At 35.0% G+C, this 24,383-nt stretch overlaps 3 protein-coding genes across 3 annotated transcripts in view; all 3 read left to right on the top strand.

The window, feature by feature from the left end:
• The window catches only part of LOC127506258 (acid-sensing ion channel 1C), a 225,187-nt gene that overhangs the window by 119,654 nt on the left and 81,150 nt on the right, over positions 1 to 24,383 (top strand). The gene's annotated exons all lie outside the window — the stretch shown is intronic.
• On the top strand, positions 89 to 7,347 carry abcb8 (ATP-binding cassette, sub-family B (MDR/TAP), member 8). Its single transcript, XM_051882547.1, has 16 exons — positions 89 to 331; positions 601 to 940; positions 1,039 to 1,194; positions 1,798 to 1,892; positions 2,025 to 2,130; positions 2,837 to 2,998; positions 3,075 to 3,160; positions 4,433 to 4,530; positions 4,613 to 4,718; positions 4,868 to 4,901; positions 4,988 to 5,124; positions 5,214 to 5,308; positions 5,864 to 5,997; positions 6,121 to 6,268; positions 6,521 to 6,771; positions 6,860 to 7,347. Exons 1-16 carry the CDS (start codon positions 225 to 227, stop codon positions 6,941 to 6,943), a joined length of 2,139 nt encoding a protein of 712 aa, XP_051738507.1. The 5' UTR covers positions 89 to 224; the 3' UTR covers positions 6,944 to 7,347.
• Positions 7,518 to 14,549, top strand: cdk5 (cyclin-dependent kinase 5). Its single transcript, XM_051882564.1, has 12 exons — positions 7,518 to 7,733; positions 8,661 to 8,749; positions 8,835 to 8,902; positions 9,192 to 9,252; positions 9,369 to 9,425; positions 9,560 to 9,655; positions 9,848 to 9,922; positions 10,001 to 10,097; positions 10,190 to 10,259; positions 12,246 to 12,306; positions 12,560 to 12,640; positions 12,718 to 14,549. Exons 1-12 carry the CDS (start codon positions 7,697 to 7,699, stop codon positions 12,802 to 12,804), a joined length of 879 nt encoding a protein of 292 aa, XP_051738524.1. The 5' UTR covers positions 7,518 to 7,696; the 3' UTR covers positions 12,805 to 14,549.

Here is a 24,383-nt window from a genome sequence, read left to right on the forward strand (position 1 = left end):
ATAACAACATTCCTATAATACAAAATTGTCATATACATTCCACTATTTATACATATAAAAAGTTAAACAAGCCAACGAATTTTTACGCAGCGATGACGTATAGGGTAGCGTGGCCACGCTGGGATTGCGTAAACATGGCGGCCTACATGTTAATCCTTGAGTGCATTTAGTTTCATTAGCAATCTTTCTTTCTTTCTCCTGTCATTTCAAAACACTACTGAATCATGTTTCATTTTGCACGTTGCAGTCGATTGACACGCGGTACTGTCACGTCAGATCGATTTTTGAGCTCCCAAAAAACAAGAGATTTCATGATCCACCACCTCAATAGGTACACAATATTTCTCATTATTTATTCTTTTGGCTGGAAACTAACCTTCTACACAACACAGTCATTTCCATGTTGATCTGGTTAAGGTCATGTGATGGTCTGTTTGCATTTCATTTTGCATTTTGCTAATATTATGTACTTATAGTACTTTGGAGAATTTTCTGTAAATGCCATGATTTTGTATATGGTGATTATTCATTAATACCTTCGTATATTTCTATCAGTGTATCATGCAACACTGTCCTTGTCCTTTATCTCTTGTCTTGTAGGCGTGGCCAGCACACAGTACCATGGAGCAGTTCACAAATCCCATCCACACAGTTTACTGTCAGTGCTCCTGTTCGCATATGGAGACAAGCTCAAAAAGTGCTGCGTCTAGCATCCAGACGGCAGCCAAGAACACCAAACATCACTCTGAAATTCATATTAGGACCAGCTGCTTTGACAGTGACAGCACGCTTGCTTGGTACTGTAGCTCATTGTGAAGCAGACATTAACAATAATATCCCAGTGGAAGTTCAGGTGAAAGAGAAGATTCCTGAATTCAGCTGGGCCGTCCTGTGGGAGTTTGTTCGGCCACATCTTCTTGCTCTAATAGGAGCCATTATCGTAAATAAACATTTTTTTTCTTTTTTTGGCTAATATCCTTTTTAACCATATTATGGATAGTTTGGTTTGCTGTAGCGCTCTGTTATGTTCTCTTTCAGCTTGCGTTTGGCGCAGCAGCCCTTAATATTCAGATTCCTCTGATGTTGGGGGATCTGGTGAATGTCGTCGCTCGCCACATGAGAGAACAAGCAGGTCACTATGTGAGAGATATTCAAGCGCCTGCAATGAAGCTGCTTGGACTGTATGGTTTACAGGTACGTTAAGTCACATTGAAACTCTATGACAACGTTTGACTTGCTTCTGATGATTAACTACCATTCAAACGTTTGGGGTCAGTAAGAGTTTTGAAAGAAATTAAACCTTTTATTAAGCAAGGACACATTAAATTGATCAAAAGTGACAGTAAGTACATATATAATGTTACAAAAGACTTCTATTTCACATAAATGCTGTTCTTTTGAACTTTATATTCATCAAAGAATCCAGAAAAAAAAAAAAATCCACATTTTCCATAAAAATATGAAGCAGAACAACATTGATAATAATAAGAAATGTTTCTTGAGCAGCAAATCAGCATATTAGATTTCTGAAGGATCATGTGACACTGAATACTGGAGTAATGATGCTGAAAATTCAGCTTTGCATCACAAGAATAAATTACATTTTAAAACATATTCAAATAGAAAACAGCTAGTTAAATTGTAATAATATTTCACAGTTTTACTGTATTTTTGATCAAATAAATCCAGCCTTGGTGAGCAGAAGAGACTTCTTTCAAAAACATTAAAAAGTCTAACCAACCCTAAACTTTTTAATGATAATGTATATATAAAATTTGTTCTTTGTTTGTCTTTCAGGGTCTGTTGACCAGTGGCTACATCATTCTACTGTCTAGAGTTGGAGAGAGGGTGGCTGCTGACATGAGAACAACTCTCTTCATGTCCTTGCTTAGGTTTGTACACAAGTTTTTAGATTTAAAAAAAATGAATTAAAGTACAAATGTGCTATATTTGCTGAAGGGGCACTCATACACTTTCATTTAAGAAACAAAATCTAATTATCTTGTGTAAATGTCATGTTACAGACAAGATGTTGCATTTTTTGATGCAAACAAGACCGGGCAGCTGGTTAATCGCCTCACATCTGACATCCAGGAGTTTAAATCTTCCTTCAAGCTGGTTATTTCCCAGGTAGGATGATTCAGACACCAGTTTGTATGCTTTATTTGCCTATTGTGTGATTTGCAGTAAGTATGTATGTTTTTTCACATTTTCAACTTTCTTTAGTGTGTAATGTTGCTGTTTGAGCATGAAAAAGGTCACTCCAAAGAACAAAATCACTCTAGAGTTATTCTCTATATCAGTGAGCACTGTGAACTCCCTGAAATGCCTCGATTGTAGTCTTGAGTTTTCTTCCAGGAATGAACATGTCAAAATATTCCTCATTTAAATAATTCCCGGCCAAGGCATATGGAAAAAAAAGGGGGCGAGTCCTGGTTGAGTTAGTTAGTAGTGTGTTGAATCTCGCAGTTATGGTAAGGAGCAGGACATTTCCAAAACACACTCAAATCGGTTGACCAACACACAGGTCCAGCTGACCAATCAGAACGCATTGAGCTTTTCAGAAGGAGGGGCTTCATATAGAGAGGAACTAAACAGAGCGTTACTGACAGACTGGGAAGAGAGGAGCTGCAACAAAGTAAAATATGTAAAAAATAATGTGTTTTTGGAATATTCAAGCATGAAAACAAAATCCAGACATTGAAAAGGGTCATAATAGGTACAAATAACAAACCATTTTCAGTAATCAAGGAACAAATGTTAAGAGCAAGTGTATTTAAAAAAAAGCCCCAGGGAGAATGTGCTACTGTATCTGATTATGTGATATGTTTTACAGGGTTTGCGAAGCGCCACACAGACAGTGGGCTGTTTTTTCTCACTGTACATCATCTCCCCCAAGCTCACGGGTCTCACTGTGGTCATTCTTCCATGTCTCGTGGGGGCTGGAGCTCTCATTGGTTCTTTTCTCCGTAAACTTTCACGGAAAGCACAGGAACAGGTAACGACACTCTGATGGAGAAGAGTTTAGTTTTAGTTACTCTTTCTATGCTAACTGTCCCATTGTCCTCTTTTAGGTTGCTAAAGCTACAGGAGTGGCCGACGAGGCTCTTGGTAACGTGCGGACAGTGAGGGCATTTGCCATGGAGGATCGAGAACTAGAGTACGACTTCAGAATCTAGACTTTTTGCCAGATTGTCTGTGTTGATTTTAAGGGACAAATCTGCTGAATTCTGTGGAATGGTTAAACATAGTTGATGATACTACACTGTAGAAATATTATTATGGTAAAAAAATGTAAAAATAATATTATGTGATGGCATATTCATTCCTGTATTTGGTATAATGTTAATTTAACAATCTACTTGAGCTACCGAAATCTCCTTTTTACCTTAACATGTACTGATAACTATGGAAGCTTGTTTCCGCCACTGAATAAAAAATAAAAAAGGTAGTTGTGACTTTTTATCTCACAATTCTGACTTTTTTTCTCATAATTGTGAGATATAAACTCACAATTGTGAGTTATAAAGTCCAATTCTGGAGAAAAAAGGACTTTTTTCTCATAATTGTGAGTTTATAACACGCTATAGTTAGACTTGTGAGACACAAACTCACAATTGCGCATTATAAACTCACAATTGCAAGAAATAAAGTTGAAATTGCGAGATATAAACTCATAATTATTTTTTCTCACAGTTGTGAGAAATAAACTCACAATTCTGAGAAAAAAGTAATTTTTTTCCCCAGAATTGGACTTTATAACTCACAATTGTGAGAAAAAAAGTCAGAATTGTGAGAAAAAAGTCAGAATTGCAAGTTTATTGTGTTTATTACTTGCAATTGAAAGTTTATAACACGCAATCGTGAGTTTATATCATGCAATTCTGACATTATAACTCGCAATTCTGACTTTATTTTTCATTATTGTGAGTTTATATCTCAGTTTTGACATAACTCGCAATTGCAAAAAAAAAAAAAAAAGAGTCTGAATTGGGAGATAAAAAGTCGCAATTCCATTTTTTATTTAGTGGCGGAAACAAGCTTCCATAGATAACCACATGATGAATCAATAAAAGTTCATTGTAAGTGGCCTGTCCATAAAACATGGCTAATACTTGTATATCGACAAAACATCATCAGGGTAACTTAATAAACTTTAAATAAATAACATTATAACTACATTACTTATAAAAAAAAAAAAATAAGAAGAAACAAATATTTCAATAAAATATAGTCATATGTAATTTTTACTTGCAAAAACCATCAATTTTGACAGTGTATTTTACAGAAAAATTACATATAATGTTTTGTTAAACAATTTACAGTTTTTCACCGTATATGGTAAGATTATTTAACTTACAGTTAACCAATTAACAGGTTTTTACTATTTTATATATATATATAAATATTATAATTAAATATTCTTTCACAGGATGTATGCTGCTGAGGTCAAGAAATCAGCTGCCATGAATGAAACGTTGGGCACAGGAATTGCCGTATTTCAGGGCCTGTCTAATATTGTCCTGAACTGTGAGTAATTATGCATGTTTTACTGATATACAACCAATTACTACATGAACTAGAGCTGTTCAATATTTTCCTTTTTCAATAGGCATTGTTCTAGGCACTATATTTGCTGGTGGGTCTTTGATGGCCCGTAATGACATGACACCTGGTGATCTAATGTCATTTTTGGTCGCATCTCAAACAGTTCAGAGGTGAGAGTGCAATGTAGAGACTTAATTTTTTGTCTGCACATAACATAGAAGGAACGTCCAGCTGAACCTGCAGAAAAAAAAGTGTCTGTAATAACAAACCACAGTAGGACACATGTAACAGAATACCCATAAATCTTCTGTCTCTATAGATCTCTTGCCAGTATTTCAATTCTGTTTGGACAGGTGAGTGGAAGACACTTTACATATAGTATGTACCTTATATATATATATATATATATATATATATATTGATGAGTGGTTTGTGTCAGATGGTTCGAGGTATGAGTGCAGGGGCTCGTGTGTTTGAGTACTTGACTCTAGAGCCCACCGTTCCACTCACCGGAGGAGGTCGAATCCCTCTCAAGTCTCTGACAGGAAGAGTTGACTTCATGAACATCAATTTCAGGTAGGCCTCTTCTGCAAACATGACAAGACCTGAATTTAATATAAAAAGTTTAATTGTCTGTTATTTGTTGTTTCCGGCATGTTTCTCAGTTACCCAACAAGACCTGGAAACCAGATCCTTAAAAACTTCAACCTGACTCTACCTCCCTGTAAAACTGTTGCTATTGTTGGAGAGTCAGGCGGAGGTAATCTGTCTGTCTGTCTGTCTGTCTGTCTACAAGCATCTGTAAAGAAACACAAAATACAAATGATCACACCCATCACATGTGAATATATTATTGTTATTATTATTACTATATGTGACCCTGGACCACAAAACCAGTCAAAAGTCGCACAGGTATATTTGCAGCAATAGCCAACAATACATTGTATGGGTCAAAATTATCAATTTTTTTTTTCTTTTATGCCAAAAATCATTAGGATATTAAGTAAAGATCATGTTCCATGAAGATATTTTGTAAATTTCCTACCGTAAATATATCAAAAATGTATTTTTGTGAGTGGATATGCATTGCTAAGGACTTCATTTGGACAACTTTAAAGGTGATTTTCTCAATATTTTGATTTTCAAGAAATTGAATTCAGATTTTCCTATCATAACAAACCATAAATCAATGGAAAGCTTATTTATTCAGCTTTCAGATGATGTATAAATCTCAATTTCAAAAAAATTGACCCTTATGACTGGTTTTGTGGTCCATGGTCACAATTATTAGTAATTTATTTACCTCTAAATTTAGGCAAATCCACAGTGGCCGCCTTACTGGAGCGGTTCTATGACCCCAGCGGTGGAGTGGTAATGCTGGATGGGCTGGACATCAGAACACTGGACCCATCCTGGTTAAGAGGACACGTTATTGGGTTCATTAGTCAGGTACATATTATTCTTTTCCTCTGAGAGCTGGACATTGCTTCACTCTAATGTTTCAGCTTCTGTTTATAATATATGTATGAAACAAAACTCCAGTTTTATAATTCTTTTCTGTCCTTATCACAGGAACCTGTTCTTTTTGGTACTTCTGTGATGGAGAATATCAGGTTTGGAAAACCCAGTGCCACAGACGCTGAGGTCATGGCTGCTGCCAAACAAGCCAATGCTCATAATTTCATCACAGGATTCCCAGATGGATACAACACCGTGGTTGGTAAGCACTGTTAAAAACTAAATCAGAAAATAAATTGTAAAATAAAATAAAAAAATACTGTTCTTTTTCCCCAAACTCTAGACTGAAAGTATTTTAAAACTTTCTTTTTAAAGGAAAAGGTTTCAATAAAGTGAGATGAAAGATGATATTTTAAAGTGTGAAAAAAATAACTTTTTCGTCACTTTTCTACAATAAAATACATGTTTTAAAATACAATAAAATTATTTTCTGCAAAAAATTTAAAATCTTTAGGTGAACGTGGGGTCACTCTATCTGGGGGCCAAAAACAGCGGATCGCAATCGCTCGTGCCCTGATCAAAAACCCCAGCATCTTGATTCTGGATGAGGCCACCAGTGCGTTGGATGCCGAGTCTGAGCGTGTGGTTCAGGACGCTTTGGACAGAGCCACAACGGGTCGTACCGTTCTGATCATCGCTCACCGTCTCAGCACCATACGGGCGGCCGATCTCATCTGCGTCATGAGCAATGGACGTATTGTTGAGGTTAGGAACGACTTTACAAATGCACTTGCTTACTGAATGTCTGAACCTGTGATGTTTAATGTTTGTTTTATTTTTTATGTTTTCAAAGGCTGGAACTCACCTGGATTTACTGAGCAAAGGAGGGCTGTATGCTGAACTTATAAAGAGACAACAATCCAATGGTCACAAATAAAATACTGTATTATTGAGAATATTTCACTACCAGTTATTTTAATCTTTTTTTATCTCAGGTTATTTCAATTTTTAAATCTTTTTAAAAACGTAATTTGGTGCTCTGTCATAGCAAATGGGTTTTAGTGTATATTCTGTGTTTTGAGTTTTATGTATCATAGATAAATGTCAGTGTTGTGTAATGGTAGCCATACTGTTTTTAAATACTGTTTTATTTCCCCAAACTCAAGACTGATATTTTAAGTATTTTAATCTTTTCCCTTTTTTAAATGAAAAGGTTTCAGTAAAGTGAGATGTACATTTTATTTTGAAATTGTTATTTATCAATACAATTGTGTTGATACTCTGCCTGTCTTCCATGAAAATTAAGGTATAATAAAAGTAAATAAGTATTTTCTTCCTGAATTTCCTACTCTTTATTTTGTCTGTATTAGTTAGAAAAGAAGTTAATATGTTTAATAAATGATAAAATATTTAACTAAAATGTTTGTTTTATTTTAATTGTATTATTATTTACAGTTTAAAGCATTTATTACCCACCCAGAAGTCGATTTACAAACGATGCTTTTATTTTGAAGTGTGTCTCAGTAAATCGCCATCTTGAAACCCTTATTTCTGTCTTCATGTTGCGTATTACGCCCCTTGTTGATAAAAAACGACAGTAATCAGCTGTTATTTAAACCTTTATTTTAAAACGTACGAAAATAAGGAGCCAGGACGCTTTATTTAAAAGCTATTGTAACTGGCTAAAACCATGCAAAAGTATGAGAAGTTGGAGAAGATAGGAGAGGGTGAGTAAATGGATTGTCTGGCCTGAATGGCTGTTTCTGTCTGCATTGGAGATTTATAGAGTATTAACAATCATGAAGGTTTGCTGTTATAGATCTTAAAGAGTCTGACAGTCTGCTGTGAATTATGCTTTCGTAAGCGTGTGTTGAGATTAAAGTCTAAGCTAGAGCTAGCAAGCTCATACTGAGCTATTGAGATGATGCACCTGGCTTTAAATGAATCAAAACGGCATTTGCACACCTGTTAATGGCATCGCTGTTGTTTAGAGAAATGGAGCTGTATCTCGAATCAAACAGATCGATGATTCATAGCAGCATTATTAGCAAGCTTTTATTTGATTCTCGCAGAGCTGCAAATGTTAGTCTGATTCCTATAAACCATAAAGTGTTTCTTCCTCTAGAGGGCGCATGGAGGCTCAAAGTCGGCTTGACTCCTTTGAGCAACATTCAAATCTTAGAACGATACTGGCGAAAATTGTACACTGAAAATATACAAATTTAAATTAATTGATTTTAATCGAAAGGGTACTTGAGTTGTAGATAAAATGTGCGCTAAGAATCTTTAGTAAATCCTTTAAAAAAAAAAAGCTTCATCCATTAATCAAAAAGGACAGTGATTGGTCTATTCTGAAGGATGCTGAGAAAAGTAACGGTTACATCGTGACAACTCTGTCTGCGATTATACAGTTAAACATTTGAATAGCGGTTGAACTTCATATCATACAATTGAGAATTACAATATATTATTTTAGACTTCTTCCTGACAGTTTAAAGAGTGTTTTACCGCTAGGCCACGGCTATTTGAGGATTTGTTAAACAAATTTTGTTTAATTCTTATTGACATTTTTTTTTCCTGACTCATTCCTTGAAGTCATACTGACTTGTTTTTTATTCCTCACTGCTTACTTGATTTTTGTACGCTGTCACCAGGTACATATGGGACCGTTTTCAAAGCTAAAAACAGAGAAACGCATGAGATTGTGGCCCTCAAACGAGTGAGACTGGATGATGATGATGAGGTAAGGAGAGCTGAGACTGGGATGTGAAGCACAAGAAAGTCACATTAAAAGCAAACTGTCACATTAATTATCAATCCTACGACAGGGGGTTCCAAGTTCAGCATTACGAGAAATTTGCCTCCTGAAAGAACTGAAGCATAAAAACATTGTAAGGTATGTTTGTTTGCATATTTAGTATATTTAAGCTTACATACATCACGTTTATATTTGCTATTTTGTAATTTTTTTTTTTCTTTAAGCGATTACCGCATTTCATCATACAGACTAAATGTTGTTAAGTATTTTCTTTCTTTATTATTGCATATTTCATACATTTGACCATATAAAATCCGTTTTTTAAAGAAGCATTTCAAAATAATTATTGATATAAATAAATAGCGATGAAATAGAAATGGCGCAGCTTGTCTTATGCTGCATTAACAACAGCTTCTTGTTCTTGTAGGTTGCATGACGTCCTTCACAGTGATAAGAAGCTCACATTAGTGTTTGAGTTCTGCGATCAGGTAGGAGCCAATTATATTTTCCAATTATCCAATTGTTTCCACTGATCTTGCTGCTTGAACGAGTCTCATGAGATCAATATGTGTTGTAACATGTAGAATGATTTTCATTCAAACAGGATTTGAAGAAATACTTTGACAGCTGTAATGGTGACTTGGATCCAGAGATTGTCAAGGTTTGATTTGTTTTTTAAATCTGTACGAAGCCCTGAAAAGAATGAATCACGGAAGAGGAGGCAGAGAGCATCTCTTGATAACATATTTAATGTTTGAGGTATCAGATAATGCCGTTTTAATTCTCTCCTTCCAGTCCTTTATGTACCAGTTATTGAAGGGTCTTGCCTTCTGCCACAGCCGAAATGTTCTCCATCGAGACCTTAAACCACAAAATCTGCTCATCAACAGAGTAAGTAAATGACCGGAAGTGCTTGATATTGAATATTCATTATTGATGCTTAGTGTAGCAGGTTTGCGTAATATATGACTATAATATATAATCAGGTTTGATTTTTGTTGGTGAAACCCAAACATGCTCCTTTATTTCTGCTTTACTCCCAAAAAACACTTTTTAAAATCGCTATTATTTTGTTGTCATCAGAACGGTGAACTGAAGTTAGCTGACTTTGGCTTGGCCAGAGCGTTTGGAATACCTGTACGATGTTATTCTGCTGAGGTAAGCTACACGGCTTCAGATGCAGCTTGGTCTTTTTCAGCGTTTCCCTTTTCCTCACTTCATATTGATCGGCTTCAGGTGGTGACGTTGTGGTACAGGCCACCGGATGTGCTATTTGGTGCTAAGCTATACTCTACCTCTATTGACATGTGGTCTGCAGGGTGTATATTTGCAGGTAGTAGAAGCTCCATTTAAATTTTACTTACATTTTAGTAGTAACTTTTCTTGTAGTGTGTGAATTTGTTTTTCTGTCTAATTTTTTTTTAGAACTGGCAAATGCAGGACGGCCCTTATTCCCTGGTAATGATGTGGACGACCAGCTAAAGAGGATCTTTAGATATCCTTTACACTTAGTTCATCTGTTTAAGATTTCTGTTGGGTTTATACATTTGGATTTGCATATGTATGTGTGTGTGTTATTTTAGTATTGTTTATTATAGTAATATAATTTATTAATATTTTTATGTATATACTGTTTTTTTGTTGCAATTTAGGTTTCATAATTATGTATTATTTATTTATTTCCAGTTAGTAATTTTAGTGCTTCAACTTCAATTTAAAGGCCCTGATATACTTCAAGCGAAGTTCTTTTTCGTTCTTCGTTTAGGGGTAAAACGAAGTTTGAAATACATGAGCAGCGGTATACTGTTATCGAACACCTGACGCCGCCCACACCGCTGAGAGCGACTGTTAGATGAATATGTAAATATGTGCTGCGCGCTTTCCTCTCAGTAACACAATAAACACACATCAAAATTGAGAAACTAGCAAGCGTTTTAATAAAGCATAAGAAAAGCATATATCAACGTGGATATGTTTGTTTTCACAAGCTCTGTAATTCGGCACTCCAGTAAAGTCACGTCACGTTTATTTATACAGCACTTTATACAATTTTACTTAAAATCAAGCAGCTTTACCGTACTAAACAGTGTCAGTGTCTCATTTCATCAGAAGTACAACTTGGTTTTCAGTGTTTATGTTTTCACTCGCAGACAATGAGCTGGAAAAAATTTTCAGAGTGAAAGAAGGCGGAGCCTCAGCGCACACCTACCTTACATAAGGGCCACGGACCAATGGTAGTACGAAGGCGTTTTGCAGCTGGAACGAACTTTTCCATAAAGTTCGCTTTGGCAAGCTGCTTTCGAACTCCAAACGAACTTCGTTTTGGCCTGATTTTGTTCGAAATGACGTCACATCAGTTCATTCTTCGATTTCGTTTAAAGTATATCAGGGCCTTAAATGGTTAGTTCACCCAAAAAATTAAATTCTGCCATCATTTAGTCACCCTCATGTCATTCCAAACCCATAAGACTTATGTTCATCTTCAGAACACAAATTAAGGTATTTTTTATTGAAATCTGAGAGCTCTCTGTCCCTCCATTGACATTCTACGCAACTACCACTTTGACGCTTCAAAAAGTTCATAAAGTGGTCATAAAACTAATCCATATGAATCGAGCGGTTTAGTCCAAATTTTCTGAAGAGACTTGATCGCTTTATATGATTAACAGATTTAATTTATGCATTTATTCACACATAAACGTGCTGAATAACACACGAGAATGAAACTCATTGGTTCTCGCACATCAAGCAAGAATGTTTGAACTTCCATTTACCATAACTGATCAATTGATCAATGTTTTTATGTGAATAAAAGCCTAAATTAAATCTGTTCATCATATAAAGCGATCGAGTCTCTTCAGAAAATTTGGACTAAACCGCTTGATTCATATGGATTAATTTTATGATCTCTAAATTTTATGATCTCTTTTTGAAGCAGCAAATTGGTAGTTGCGTAGATTGTCAAGAGGGACAGAAATCTCTGATTTCATTAAGAACATCTTTATTTGTGTTCTGAAGATGAACGAAAGTCTTATGGGTTTGGAACGACATGAGGGTGACTAAATGATGACAGAATTTAAATTTTTTTGGTGAACTATCCCTTTACTTCAGTTACTTGCCATAGTTACAATGCAGAATATATTCTGACAATGCTAATTAAGCACTTCAACAGTAATGTACAGAGCCCCTAAAGGGACATGCTGTTGGAAAAAAAAATATGAGATCGGAGGAAAAAATATATTTAAATCTTTTGGGTTTCCCCTGAGAAACTTGCTCGCAAAAAAATCAGAGAATGCAAAAGCATTGATAAATAATTTTTCCTCCCATCTCACTTTTTTTTTTTTTCATCACCATGACCCTTTAGGGGCTCCGTAGTAATGTAATTACAAGTAATATAATGAAGTTGCGAAGCAATGCATGTAGTAACTTGGCACATTAAGCCAAGTTGCCATTGAGCTGATTAACTTTAACATTTTGGCACATTGCTGGGAACACCGACAGAAGAACAATGGCAGACTATGAATAAACTTCCAGATTATAAGGTACGACATTTATTCGTCTAAATGCTGACAGAAAGATATTCATTGCAAGAATGGGGCAGGTCATAAGATTTTGCACACAATAACATGAGGAACAGGTTAAAATGTACAAATAAACCAAAGACATTTTGAGTTTTATGAAATACTCAAGAATTGGCTATTGGCTATTTAGTAAAGCCTTGCTTTATTTTCATACATTTATTCTGCATTCCTTTCCCTTTCTCTGTTTTTTGTTTTTGTTTTGTTTGTTTGATAGCCGTACCCAATGTATCCAGCTACTACATCACTTGTGAATGTCGTCCCGAAACTCAGCAGCACTGGCAGAGACCTTCTACAGGTACAATATTCTCATTATGGAAACAATTAGTTCAAGCTTTCATGCTTCATAGTCCAGCTGGATTTTTCTGTTTGCAGAATCTTCTGAAATGCAATCCAGTACAGCGAATTTCAGCAGAGGAAGCCCTACAGCACCCTTACTTTGCCGATTTCTGCCCACCCTAAATGTCAGATCACCACAACTTCATTTAGGAACAGATGATGGGCCAATCTTACCTCGTAAAACCCCTTCAACACCTCCATCTTTCAGCTCCGCTCACATCTGCTAGATCGAGGGACCGTGAAACACTCCTCCCCCTTAAAGTTTATGATTTGATCATATGGATATGATGATAGTGACACTCTCTAATGCAGAGTGTGGTGCTGTTATCCTACATAAACCATGTGTTTGACTAGAGTCTCCAAAAATACCTTTATTATATTAGTGTGTTCACCCAAAAATAAACATTCGCACATGGAAATAAGCTGCATGAATATTCCTCCGCATACAGGCGGAATAACTTGAGGGTGAGTAAATCTTGACCAGATTTTCATTTTTGGGTGAACTATTTGTTTAAATGTCAAAGATGCTGATGATCATCACCAAAATTTCAGTCTTGTCCCTACGCGGTTCATTTAGTTGATTGCCAAATGTGCTTCATAGGTCTTTAATGGTTTACAAAATGCTGCCGTCAAGACTACTGAAAGCAGCGTTTTCTTTTCTTATTTGTCAAAGATCAAATCAGCAGTATCATTTAATAAGGTACAGCACACATACTTGATTTAGCATGTTAAAATATATAGTATTTAAAAAAGTTACTTTTGTGTTGTACATTTGGTAAGGGTATAGGAAAAAGAGTAGAGTCCTTATTGTGTGACTAATTTGCCATTTTCTATGAATGAGATTTTAGCTGTAATTTTAAACAATTTGGATAGTGTTTTCTTTTTAGTTTTTGAGTTTTTCCCCTTCCCGCCACAAATTTAAGCAAGTCTAGTATTTCAAATGGACTTTTTTCATTAGAATAAGCTGCATTTGGATTCAAATGTGTTCACGTAGATTAAGAAAGGGTGTTGAGAAAACTTCTTTTGTATAGTGGACCACAAAAATTGCCTTTAACAGTCGGAGCAATAGCTGTGTGTAAAAGAACGATGTTCTCATAAAGCCTCATATTTGAAGCATTCATATTTAAATGCATGTCAGTGTTGTGATTACACTTCAGGTGATGTTGCACATGTTCCTTATGGAAGAGTCGGGTCATTGGATAATTTACGTCCAGATGGCCCTGAAGTCTGTGAAATACAAGATAAAACTTAAGTTATCCCTTCTTTTGCTTTGCTTCTCTCGTCAGCTGTAGTAGATGTACATTGTTAGAGAACATAATACACATCACAACTTTCAGGCCTTTCATAATGATTTCATGGTATTGATTTGAAGTACGATAGTTATCTGAAAACGGTTTAGATTGCATTGAGATAGTGAGTGGTTGCATTTTTCAGTTTTTTTTTTTTTAAACACTGTGTGAAAATGCTTTTATTTATTCATCTATTATGTGATAAATCAATAGGTTTAAGTTTCAAATTAGGTGGATTTGGAGGCTCGGTAAGGGACCATTCCTGACACATGTGGACAGATATTTCATGATATAAACATTTTTTTTATTATAAACAACATAAGATTTGTTATGGAGACAAAAAATGTTGCTATAGTGCATATAGGATATTAGCAACAGGCTTGTAAGTAATGTGTGAAAACAACCTTATACGTTTCTTATACGTTGTTATCAAGAATGTAGCAGAATTCTGTTTGCACCCCACCATCAAGACAACACTGATTTTTTTCCATAGAGTACTTTGATTATCTGTAAACCATATGTAAAATTTGTTTGAAGAACTGTGCACCAGTTTATTAAAAATGTTTTCTCTAAACAGTCTCATACGTGTCCAGCATGAATGAAATCAGGAACAATGGGTGTTGCACAGATGTTAAACTTGAATGCTCTTGATTTCATGTTGACTTTAAAGGTGCAGTAAACAATTTCTGAGAAATTAAAATATTTGAAATCAACAAAACAAACACGCACCTACCCTACTCTTGATAGCTCCGCACCCACATTCACTTATACGCTATGCAACACAGGCACCTCCCCCTTCATGAGTGGACACGCCCTTTACTGCTGATTGGCTACAGGTGTGTTGTGGTGCTCAGTCTGATCCACGTTCAACAGCGTTTCTCAGAAAAATGTGGAGGATTTGGCATCCACTGAAGGACTCAACAGGTAATTAAGGCTGTTTCACGGCATCTGTGTAATCTCATATTGTCTTCTTTGCTGGTGGGAAGCTCAGCAGTTTCATACAAAAGAATGAATTGTCATCATTACCACCCATCTTTTACTAAAGAAGCAGCTTGCCTGGGTTCTTGTACTGTTCTGGATTACTGTAACTCTGTCAACCTTTATTGGATTTCCTCTGTCCAGAGAGGGCAAACAAGGTAACATTCCTCATCATGGCTTGCTGTCTTTTGTGGGATGAGGGTTAAGCTGGCTTCATAGATTTTGTTGAGGACCTGGTGGTGGCGCTGCTGCATATGATTTTGCTACGTTTCTTTGTGATTAAATACATCAGCTTGATGTTCCTTAACATTGTAAAAATAGTTTTTCCTATTCCAGCTTAATGTTCATTCAACCATTAACCCTGTAAAGCCTGACATGAAATATTAGTCATAAAAATAGATTTTGTTTAAAGGGGACCTATAATTCCCCTCTTACAAGATGTAATATAAGTCTCTGGTGTCCCCAGAATGTGTCTGTGAAGTTTCAGCTCAAAATACCCCATGGATCATTTATTATAGCTTGCCAAATTTGCCCCTATTTGGGTGTGAGCAAAAACATGTTGTTTTTGTGTGTGTCCCTTTAAATACAAATGAGCTGCTGCTCCCGACCCCCTTTCCAGAAGAGGGCGGAGCTTTAACAGCTCGTGCTTTGATTGCTCAACAACAACAAAGCTGGAGAATCTCACGCAGCCAAAATGACTATTGTCAGTAACGGTGTTCAGCCTTACATTGTTCAAATTGGAGTTGGACACTGATGGAAAAACTCGGGAAGAAGTTACAGAATACAACTGGACATTTCTGAATGGTTAGTGGATAAATGTATGTAGTTGCTGTGGAGTTGATCTAAAACAAAAGTGTTCTTGTTTAGTATCGTATTTGATACACGAAGCTTTTATAGCTCATATGATACAGGATAATATGTAGATCATACCTATTCAGCAAAAATATGCAATTTAGTTCAGTTATTGATAAATTTATATGGACAAAAAGTAAGAGAAAATTCTGATTTTAATGTAAATTAATAAGATTTTTGTAACAGTATACCAGACTACTTACATAAAATATGTATAAATATCAATTGTCACTCTATCTCCCAATATAGTATTTCTTAGTAAGAAAATATTTAAAGGCTTATAGTTTTATCGAAGCTAGATATTATTGTGAGAGGCAAAACATAAAGCAATGCAATGCAATGATGATTGAGAGATAAATAAATGTTAATAAGTTGCTTAAAAGTACATTTTTCAAACTTTCTAAAAAAAAGTATAAACTATATGTTAATTGTGTACAACAGCTTTTTCAGCATAGTTTTGGTCATGCTGATCATTTAGAGGCCTTAGAAATTTGTATCAAATATGACACATGGTTAAGAGGTCGAATAATGAGTTTCATGATATATTACTGAACTTTCTATGTACTAGATGATGTAGACATCACTATGGAAGTCTGTTTCTGCCTCAGAGTAACTTTATAGCTCACAATGTGACTATTTTGAATGTTTTGTGATGTATTTTAAATGTTATCTAACATTTATCTTTTCTATTTAAAAAAAAAAAAAAAGGATACCTATATATTAACAAATTGATTTTATTACAGAAGGGATCTTTTTTGTCCTTGACCAAGCTATTATTATTGACTAATTAAAGGATTAGTCCACTTTCAAATAAACTTTTCCTGATAATTTACTCATTCCCATGTCATCCAAGATGTTCATGTCTTTCTTTCTTCAGTCGAAAAGAAATTAAGGTTTTTGATGGAAACATTCCAGGATTATTCTCCTTATAGTGGACTTCAATGGTCTCCAAACGGTTGAAGGTCAAAATTACAGTTTCAGTGCAGCTTCAAAGGGCTTTAAACGATACCAAACGAGGAATAAGGGTCGTATCTAGCAAAACGATCGGTCATTTTCGAAAAAAATACAACTGTATATGTTTTATATAAACAAACGTTCGCCTTCTAAGTGCCTCCGCCAAAACCGCATTTCCGCATTCTCCAAAATGCTTACGCTGTATGTCCTACACCTTCCCTATTCAACTTACGGAAAAAATGTAACTGGCGCTGCGTTCGTTCCGTAAGTTGAATAGGGAAGGTGTAGGAAATACAGCGTAAGCTTTTTGAAGAATACGGAAATGCGGTTTTGGCGGAGGCACTTAGAAGGCGAACGTTTGTTTATATAAAGCATATACAGTTGTATTTTTTTCGAAAATGACCGATCGTTTTGCTAGAAAAAAAACCTTATTCCTCCTCTGGTATCGTTTAAAGCCCTTTGAAGCTGCACTGAAGCTGTAATTTTGACCTTCAACCGTTTGGAGGCCATTGAAGTCCACTATAAGGAGAATAATCCTGGAATGTTTCCATCAAAAACCTTAATTTCTTTTCGACAGAAGAAAGAAAGACATGAACATCTTGGATGACATGGGGGAAATTATCAGTAAATTTTCATTCAGAAGTGAACTAATCGTTTAACTAGGCTATTGGCAATTTTGATTTTTTAGTTACTGTTATATAATTAAACAAAAAACAATGTATTGCATACTGAGATGCCTTGTAAAACAACGACTTCTCTGTCCAATGCTGTTTCCTCAAAACTGTATATTTTCTTATGTTTGCATATATAAATATACCTGGTTTATCTAGGATAGGGAAAATAGATTTTCAGTTTCCTGGTGTGTTTCATGTTTATGGGAGCAAGTTGATCATTGTTACAGAACATTTGATCTGATCATGGAGAAAGTTGTGCTGCTGTTGCTGTTTGTCTTTGCTCTTCCTTCATGGGTGAGTTAATGTAGTTCATCTGCACACTGTACTAGGTAAAAAAAACTGTTCATTTCTACCTGAAATCAACATTTATTTCAAAGATACAATGTCATATTTTCAGTGATGGTGATCTCTAACAGCTTTTTCCCTTTCTTTTAGAATGGAAGGCTTATATCAGGTAAAATTAAAGTTTGTTTCTGAAGAATATGAAGTGTTTTACATATATTTTGCATATATTCTGATGAGGTTTGACATGATGATCAGGGGTGTTGCTAGACCCCAGTGAAATACTGCTAAAATATTACTGATAAATCCGATGACCTGATAAATTTTCCCTGATAATATTTCAGCAATCATGTCATGTTTCTCTCAGCTGTTTAGAATCATAATTAGAGCTGAGCGAATGAATCACTATTGATTGAATCTGTCAAATGGGTTTGCAATTCAGTTTGATTCATTCAGCCAGTTCACTAATGCACTGAATCGTTTGCAAAGGTTATATACTTTTGTAAGATTGAAAACAAAAATAGAGCTGGATGAGATGATATTTACCTACAGTCCATGGTATGACAAAAAGAAAAAAAAAAAATCTTCTATCACTCATCCCAACTATCAGGGAACATTCTCAGAACTTTAGATAAGGTTCTTTCTAAATTCAGATGGTTCAGAGAACATTCAAAAGTAATGTTACCATAATTATCCCTTAAAGGGTTAGTTCACCCAAAAATGAAAATTCTGTCATTTATTACTCACGCTCATGCCGTTCCAGACCCGTAAGACCTTCGTTAATCTTCGGAACGCAAATTGAGATATTTTTGTTTAAATCCGATGGCTCCGTAAGGCCTGCATAGGGAGCAATGACATTTCTTCTCTCAAGATCCATTAATGTACTAAAAACATATTTAAATCAGTTCATGTGAGTACAGTGGTTCAATATTAATATTATAAAGCGACGAGAATATTTTTGGTGTGCCAAAAAAAAAAATAATAATAATAATAACGAATTATTTAGTGATGGCCTATTTCAAAACACTGCTTCATTAAGCTTCGGAGCGTTATGAATCAGCGTGTCGAATCCGCAGTTCGGAGCGCCAAAGTCACGTGATTTCAGCAGTTTGGTGGCTTGACATGCGATCCGAATCATGATTCGATACGCTGATTCATAACGCTCCGAAGCTTCCTGAAGCAGTGTTTTGAAATCGGCCATCACTAAATAAGTCATTATTTTGTTTTTTTTGGCGCAGCAAAAATATTCTCGTCGCTTTATAATATTAATATTGAACCACTGTACTCACATGAACTGATTTAAATATGTTTTTAGTACCTTTATGGATCTTGAGAGAGGAAATGTCATTGCTCCCTATGTAGGCCTCACGGAGCCATCGGATTTAAAAAAATATCTTAATTTGTGTTCCGAAGATCAACGAAGGTCTTACGGGTGTAAAACGGCACGAGGGTGAGTAATTAATGACAGAATTTTCATTTTTGGGTGAACTAACCCTTTAATGTTTTCTCTCAAATTTACCAAGCACCAAGAAAAAACTTTTTTTTTAAAACTGAACCTTTTGAGAATGTTCAGAAATAACTTAATGGAAATGTTAGAAAAAGGCTTTTGTTTGCTGGAGTGTGTGTATATAATCCAAAACAGTATCATAAAAAAGGAGGAAAATATGAGGACACTTTCTGATGGGAGTATGAAACGCTCCTGCATATCCTGCTATGATTCCACTGTATATTTGATTTATTTTTGTATTATCGTCTGTATGTTTGTGTATCATAGTGGCAGATGCTCAGATTTTTTCAGTGGTGTCCAGCTCAGAGACTGAAGTAACTCTGGTATGGTTCAGTGAATACAGAAACAGTAACTGCAGCTACATACTGTGGTACTTCAATGAAGGATGGTGGCAGATTCCTCAACAATATCAAGATTCTGTGATCCTGACATACAGAGTTCAATTTCTGTCTCCTGGGACTAGATACTACTTCGTTCTCGACACTATTTTTGAAGGAACAACTATTTTTTTTGATAACCCGTTACACATCCACTGCAGTTACAAGTAAGCTTCTTTTCTTTAGTTTCTTCAACTTTGGACTTGACCTCTTCACATTACTAGACTCTTTATTTCTCTTTTACAGCTCCATTGAATGTCAACCATGTGAATGTGACACAATTAAATGATGGGCACGCAACACTGATGTGGCACAAAAACAATGATTTAAGATACAGTTATGTTCTGAAATATGGAGCCTTTGAGATTTCCATCAGGGATATTTATGACCAATCCTCTATAGTGACATACACAGACAGTTATCTGTTTCCTGGAACAGCATATATCTTCACTCTTTACACTGTGTTTGAGGGTGTGAGAAGCAGAGGATACAACTTCTCAGTAACCTGTAAGTCTTTAAAAACACATTCTGAAATATTAAATAATTATGTCATATTTTATAGTTTTTAGCAGTAAATAAATACATATATAATTAGGCTACATGAAACTATATCTTAGCATTTCATAGTGATTCAAATTATTTATACCCAAACAAACTGTCATTCAAACTCAAGAAGTTTCTTCTGCTTGTCAAGGCTGCATTTATTAGATCAAAAACAATAAAAACAGTAATATTGTGAAATATTATTACTGTTTTCTATTTGAATATATTTTTCCTTTCTTTTTCCTTGGTGAAAAATGTAAAATGTATACAAAAAAGGATTTTTTTTTTTACTGTATACTGTATAAAAATAACTTTAATGAGAATAAATGGCAAATAGACACCTTATAACAAAAATATTTATAACAAAATATTTATGTGCATTTATTTTTTCCAGTTTAATTAAGAGGTCGTTACTGTGGAGAGTCTTGGTGGGACAGCACTCCACTTCTGGTTGGGCGTCCTCCGGTTGGTAATGTGTCTCAGTATGGTCTGCAAGAGAGGTTTCAGACGGTTTCAGTAGACTTTCAAACTGACACAGTGTCAGTCATGTGTCGAACCACAGGTCTGTTTTCAGTTAAGAGTTTCATGATGTATTACTGAATACAACTTAAAAGCTAAACAAGACATATTAACATTATAACCTATCAATATTCTTATATATTCACAGGAGTCCTTGCAGTCCTTACAGTTGTGACTGTTGGGTTGACTCTCATCATAATACTTATATTTGTTTTTCTTGGAGTTAACAGGAAGATCAAGACACCTGACCACAGGTTAGTTTTGCATAGTTTGTAAAAATTTTTTAATTAGGTGTTTATTTTTTGTTTATGCAAATTGGTATGTAATACTAGAGTCTGTTTCATGGCCTACTGTATATTATGGATACATTGATGATTTTCAGAGGGCAATTTTGTTTATTTCGATTTCACAGGAGTTCTTTAACGGATCATATCTATGAGAACACATCTTCTTTAAGCTAACAAGAAACCAGAATTCAAGTCCTGAATCATAATGTGAGGACATCATGTGATCAGTCTTCATGTGGGCTGCCACCAGTCAGTTTTAGTGAATCCTCAGTAGTTTTTGGGAAAGTAAATAATTGCATTGCTTAGTTACTTTTTATGGAAAATAATGTGTTATGTTACTTTTGCATTACTGTTTCTCATGTGGGCTGGGCTTGTTTGTTTTTTATAACAAAAAAGTTCTACTTTTGGCAAATATAAAGGCTCTTTCACACCAAAATTGAAATGAATAAGCCTAAAACATTACAAATAACTTGAGTTACGTAATCAGATTACTTTTTAAATTTACAACTGCGTAAACGTGATGGTTATTGTAGTTCTAGACTAAATATTTACGCATTCAGTATTCCTCAAAATAAATAAAAACAGTGAAATGCAATCTCAGAATGTTATGCAAACCTGTAATAATTAACTATATTAAATTGCACAAATATACTTTATGTATTTAATCTCACTTTATTAACCAATGTCTTTACTGCTGACCTTCAATTATCTAATTCAACCATACTAAGAAGCAAAAATTACTTTAGATTAGATTTAGAAATAATAGTGTTGAACTTCCTTCTCCTGTATCCTATTCTTCGTCAATCCAGAACGGCAGCACAGCTGAAATGTTTGTTTGAGCTGCGCCCTCTGCTGTACAGGCGTAAATATGCATTTCATTCAGCCTGAGGCTTATTCGTTTCACTTTTGGTGTGAAAGAGCTAAAAAACAAAGTAAGCCCATGTGAGAGAAAGTTAGGGAGTAACGCAATATTGTAATGCATTACTTTTAAAAGTAACTTTCCCCAAAACTGAGTATGATTGTGTTGAACTTTTTTTCTTTCAATGACTGACATTATTTACTTGTACCCTTTAAGACTGTAGGTAATGTTTTTTTTATGAATAATATGAATTTCACAACCTCTTCACATTTTATCCAATTTTAAATATATATTTTAATGTGATTATGTACACATAGATTTTTTTTTTTTCCTAAAAGTGAAAATTACCAAAAAATGTACTCATATTATATGCCTTATATTATCTATGCTTGCAAAATGTTTTATTCATCAGAATAAAGGCTTTGACTGCATCACAGTATGATTTTCAGCTTTTGAGCACAATCACTGTCAGTGTGTTAGTAATTAATGGCTGAATCCATAAAAAAAGGATTCTATGAAATAATTCTACACATCATTTACACACACATTTTGATAAGATCTTCAATTAGAAAACTAGCTTTCTTTTAACAACTTCCAAAACATGAAAGGGAAGCACTGAAATTTGTGTTTGTATCCTTAGACGACAATAATCCTGTGCAGTAATGTTTTTATTTTGTTATTATTGCATATTATTAACCTAATCGAATTCTGTGACAAGGAATGATCAATATGAGCTGAAGAATGATGTAGTGAGTATGCACTATTTGCACGAGAAAGTGTGCATGCTGCTAAAAGCAGACTACATTTAGAAATCAATGGATGCTGTTAAGGTTACTTGAGAATCTGACAAATGAATCTTCCATAACATTAAACCTACAAAATAAACCAGAACTGAAAGCGTATTTACAGCTGATGGCTTAGTGATGCTCACTTACATTTTCAGCTACAATGTCATTCAGTTCTTAAGTTTAACAGCGCAGACTTTGCAGCCATTTTAGACAGCAGAGTTAAGTTATTATTACAAATACAACAATGTAACCACACAAGTACAAAGTTTACTTACATAGGGCTCATATGCTTCATTTATTAAAAGTGCTGTATTTTATTTATTGGGTGTAATAACATGCTTTAATGCTCAAAACACATTGTTTTTCATATACGGTACATTATTGCAGCTCCTCTATTCCCAGTCTGTCTGAAACGTGCTGATTTCTACAAAGCCCTTCCTTCCGAAAAGCTCAGAGTGCTCTGATTGGCCAGCGTTGTGATTGTGAGTCGGAAATGTAACACCCTTACCATAATCGTGAACCTCTGCTTTTAAAGGGATAGTTCACCCAAAAATGAAAATTGTGTAATCATTTACTCACCCTCAAGTTGTTCCAAACCTGTATGAGTGTCTTTCTTCTGCTGAACACAAAAGAAGATATTTTGAAGAATATGGGTAACAAAACAGTTGATAGATCCTATTGACTTTCATTGTATGGATAAAGAATACTATGGAAGTGAACGGGATCCCATCAACTGTTTGGTTACTGACATTCTTCAAAATATCTTCTTTTGTGTTCAACAGAAGAAAGACACTCATACAGGTTTGGAACAACTTGAGGGGGAGTAAATGACACAATTTTCATTGTTGGGTGAACTATCCCTTTAAGGATTTTTGGTCAATTTGTTGTATTCTGAAAATTCGGTCTGGATCAGTGTTCTCTGTTAGATGGAATAAATCCCTTTGAGGGAGACTATGAGCTTTGTTACTTTGCAGATATTATACATGCACAAACAGATACCTTAAAGGAGAAGCAAACATAAAAATGCATCATATGAACCCTTTAAACTGAACCAAGATGTCCAAGTTCATTTAAGCAATTGTGAGCTGATTAAAAAAAGCAACTGCACAGGGCATTCTGAAGATGCTTGAAGATTTTTCTGGATAGTTTGGAGGAATACTGCTGGTTGAGCAGCAGTGATGGTCTGGTTTTTGTAACTCAGTCTATTAAATGTCTGTCGGTGAGATCAATAGTGTACTTGTGTAGCCTCAGGATCAATATCGACACACTAGTGCAGCTGGAGCATCCAGACCAAATTATGATTAACAACCCTGCAGAAAAGCATTTAGGTATGGTGCATCTGCAATTACACATATATAAAGGTTATCAAAACCAGCCACATTTCATGAGGATTTACTTCGTATTACTGCATTGTGTGTATTTTAATCCTTTAATGGCTTCTTGTGTGTATATTATAACTCGACAAACTGCATCGACAAAATAATCCATTAATCTGCATTTCAAAACAAATTATAGAAACCTTTTAACTATTGCATCATTATTACTGTCACCAAATCACACTGCATTGCAACAGAGCATGCACAATTTTGTTAACCCAAGAAATAGTTCACCCAAAAATAAAAACTCTTTACAGCTCTTTTCTGTGCAGCGACAGTTCACGGTGACCATGTTAAGTCTATAAAAAGTACCACAAAAGTAGTAGGAAAAAACAGAAAATAATAATATAGTAATAAAAATTACAGAAATTATAATCATATAAGTATTAGCCTATAGAAAAAATATTATAGAAAAAT

This window comes from Ctenopharyngodon idella, chromosome 23, assembly GCF_019924925.1.
Source record: "Ctenopharyngodon idella isolate HZGC_01 chromosome 23, HZGC01, whole genome shotgun sequence".
Lineage (NCBI taxonomy): Eukaryota > Metazoa > Chordata > Actinopteri > Cypriniformes > Xenocyprididae > Ctenopharyngodon > Ctenopharyngodon idella.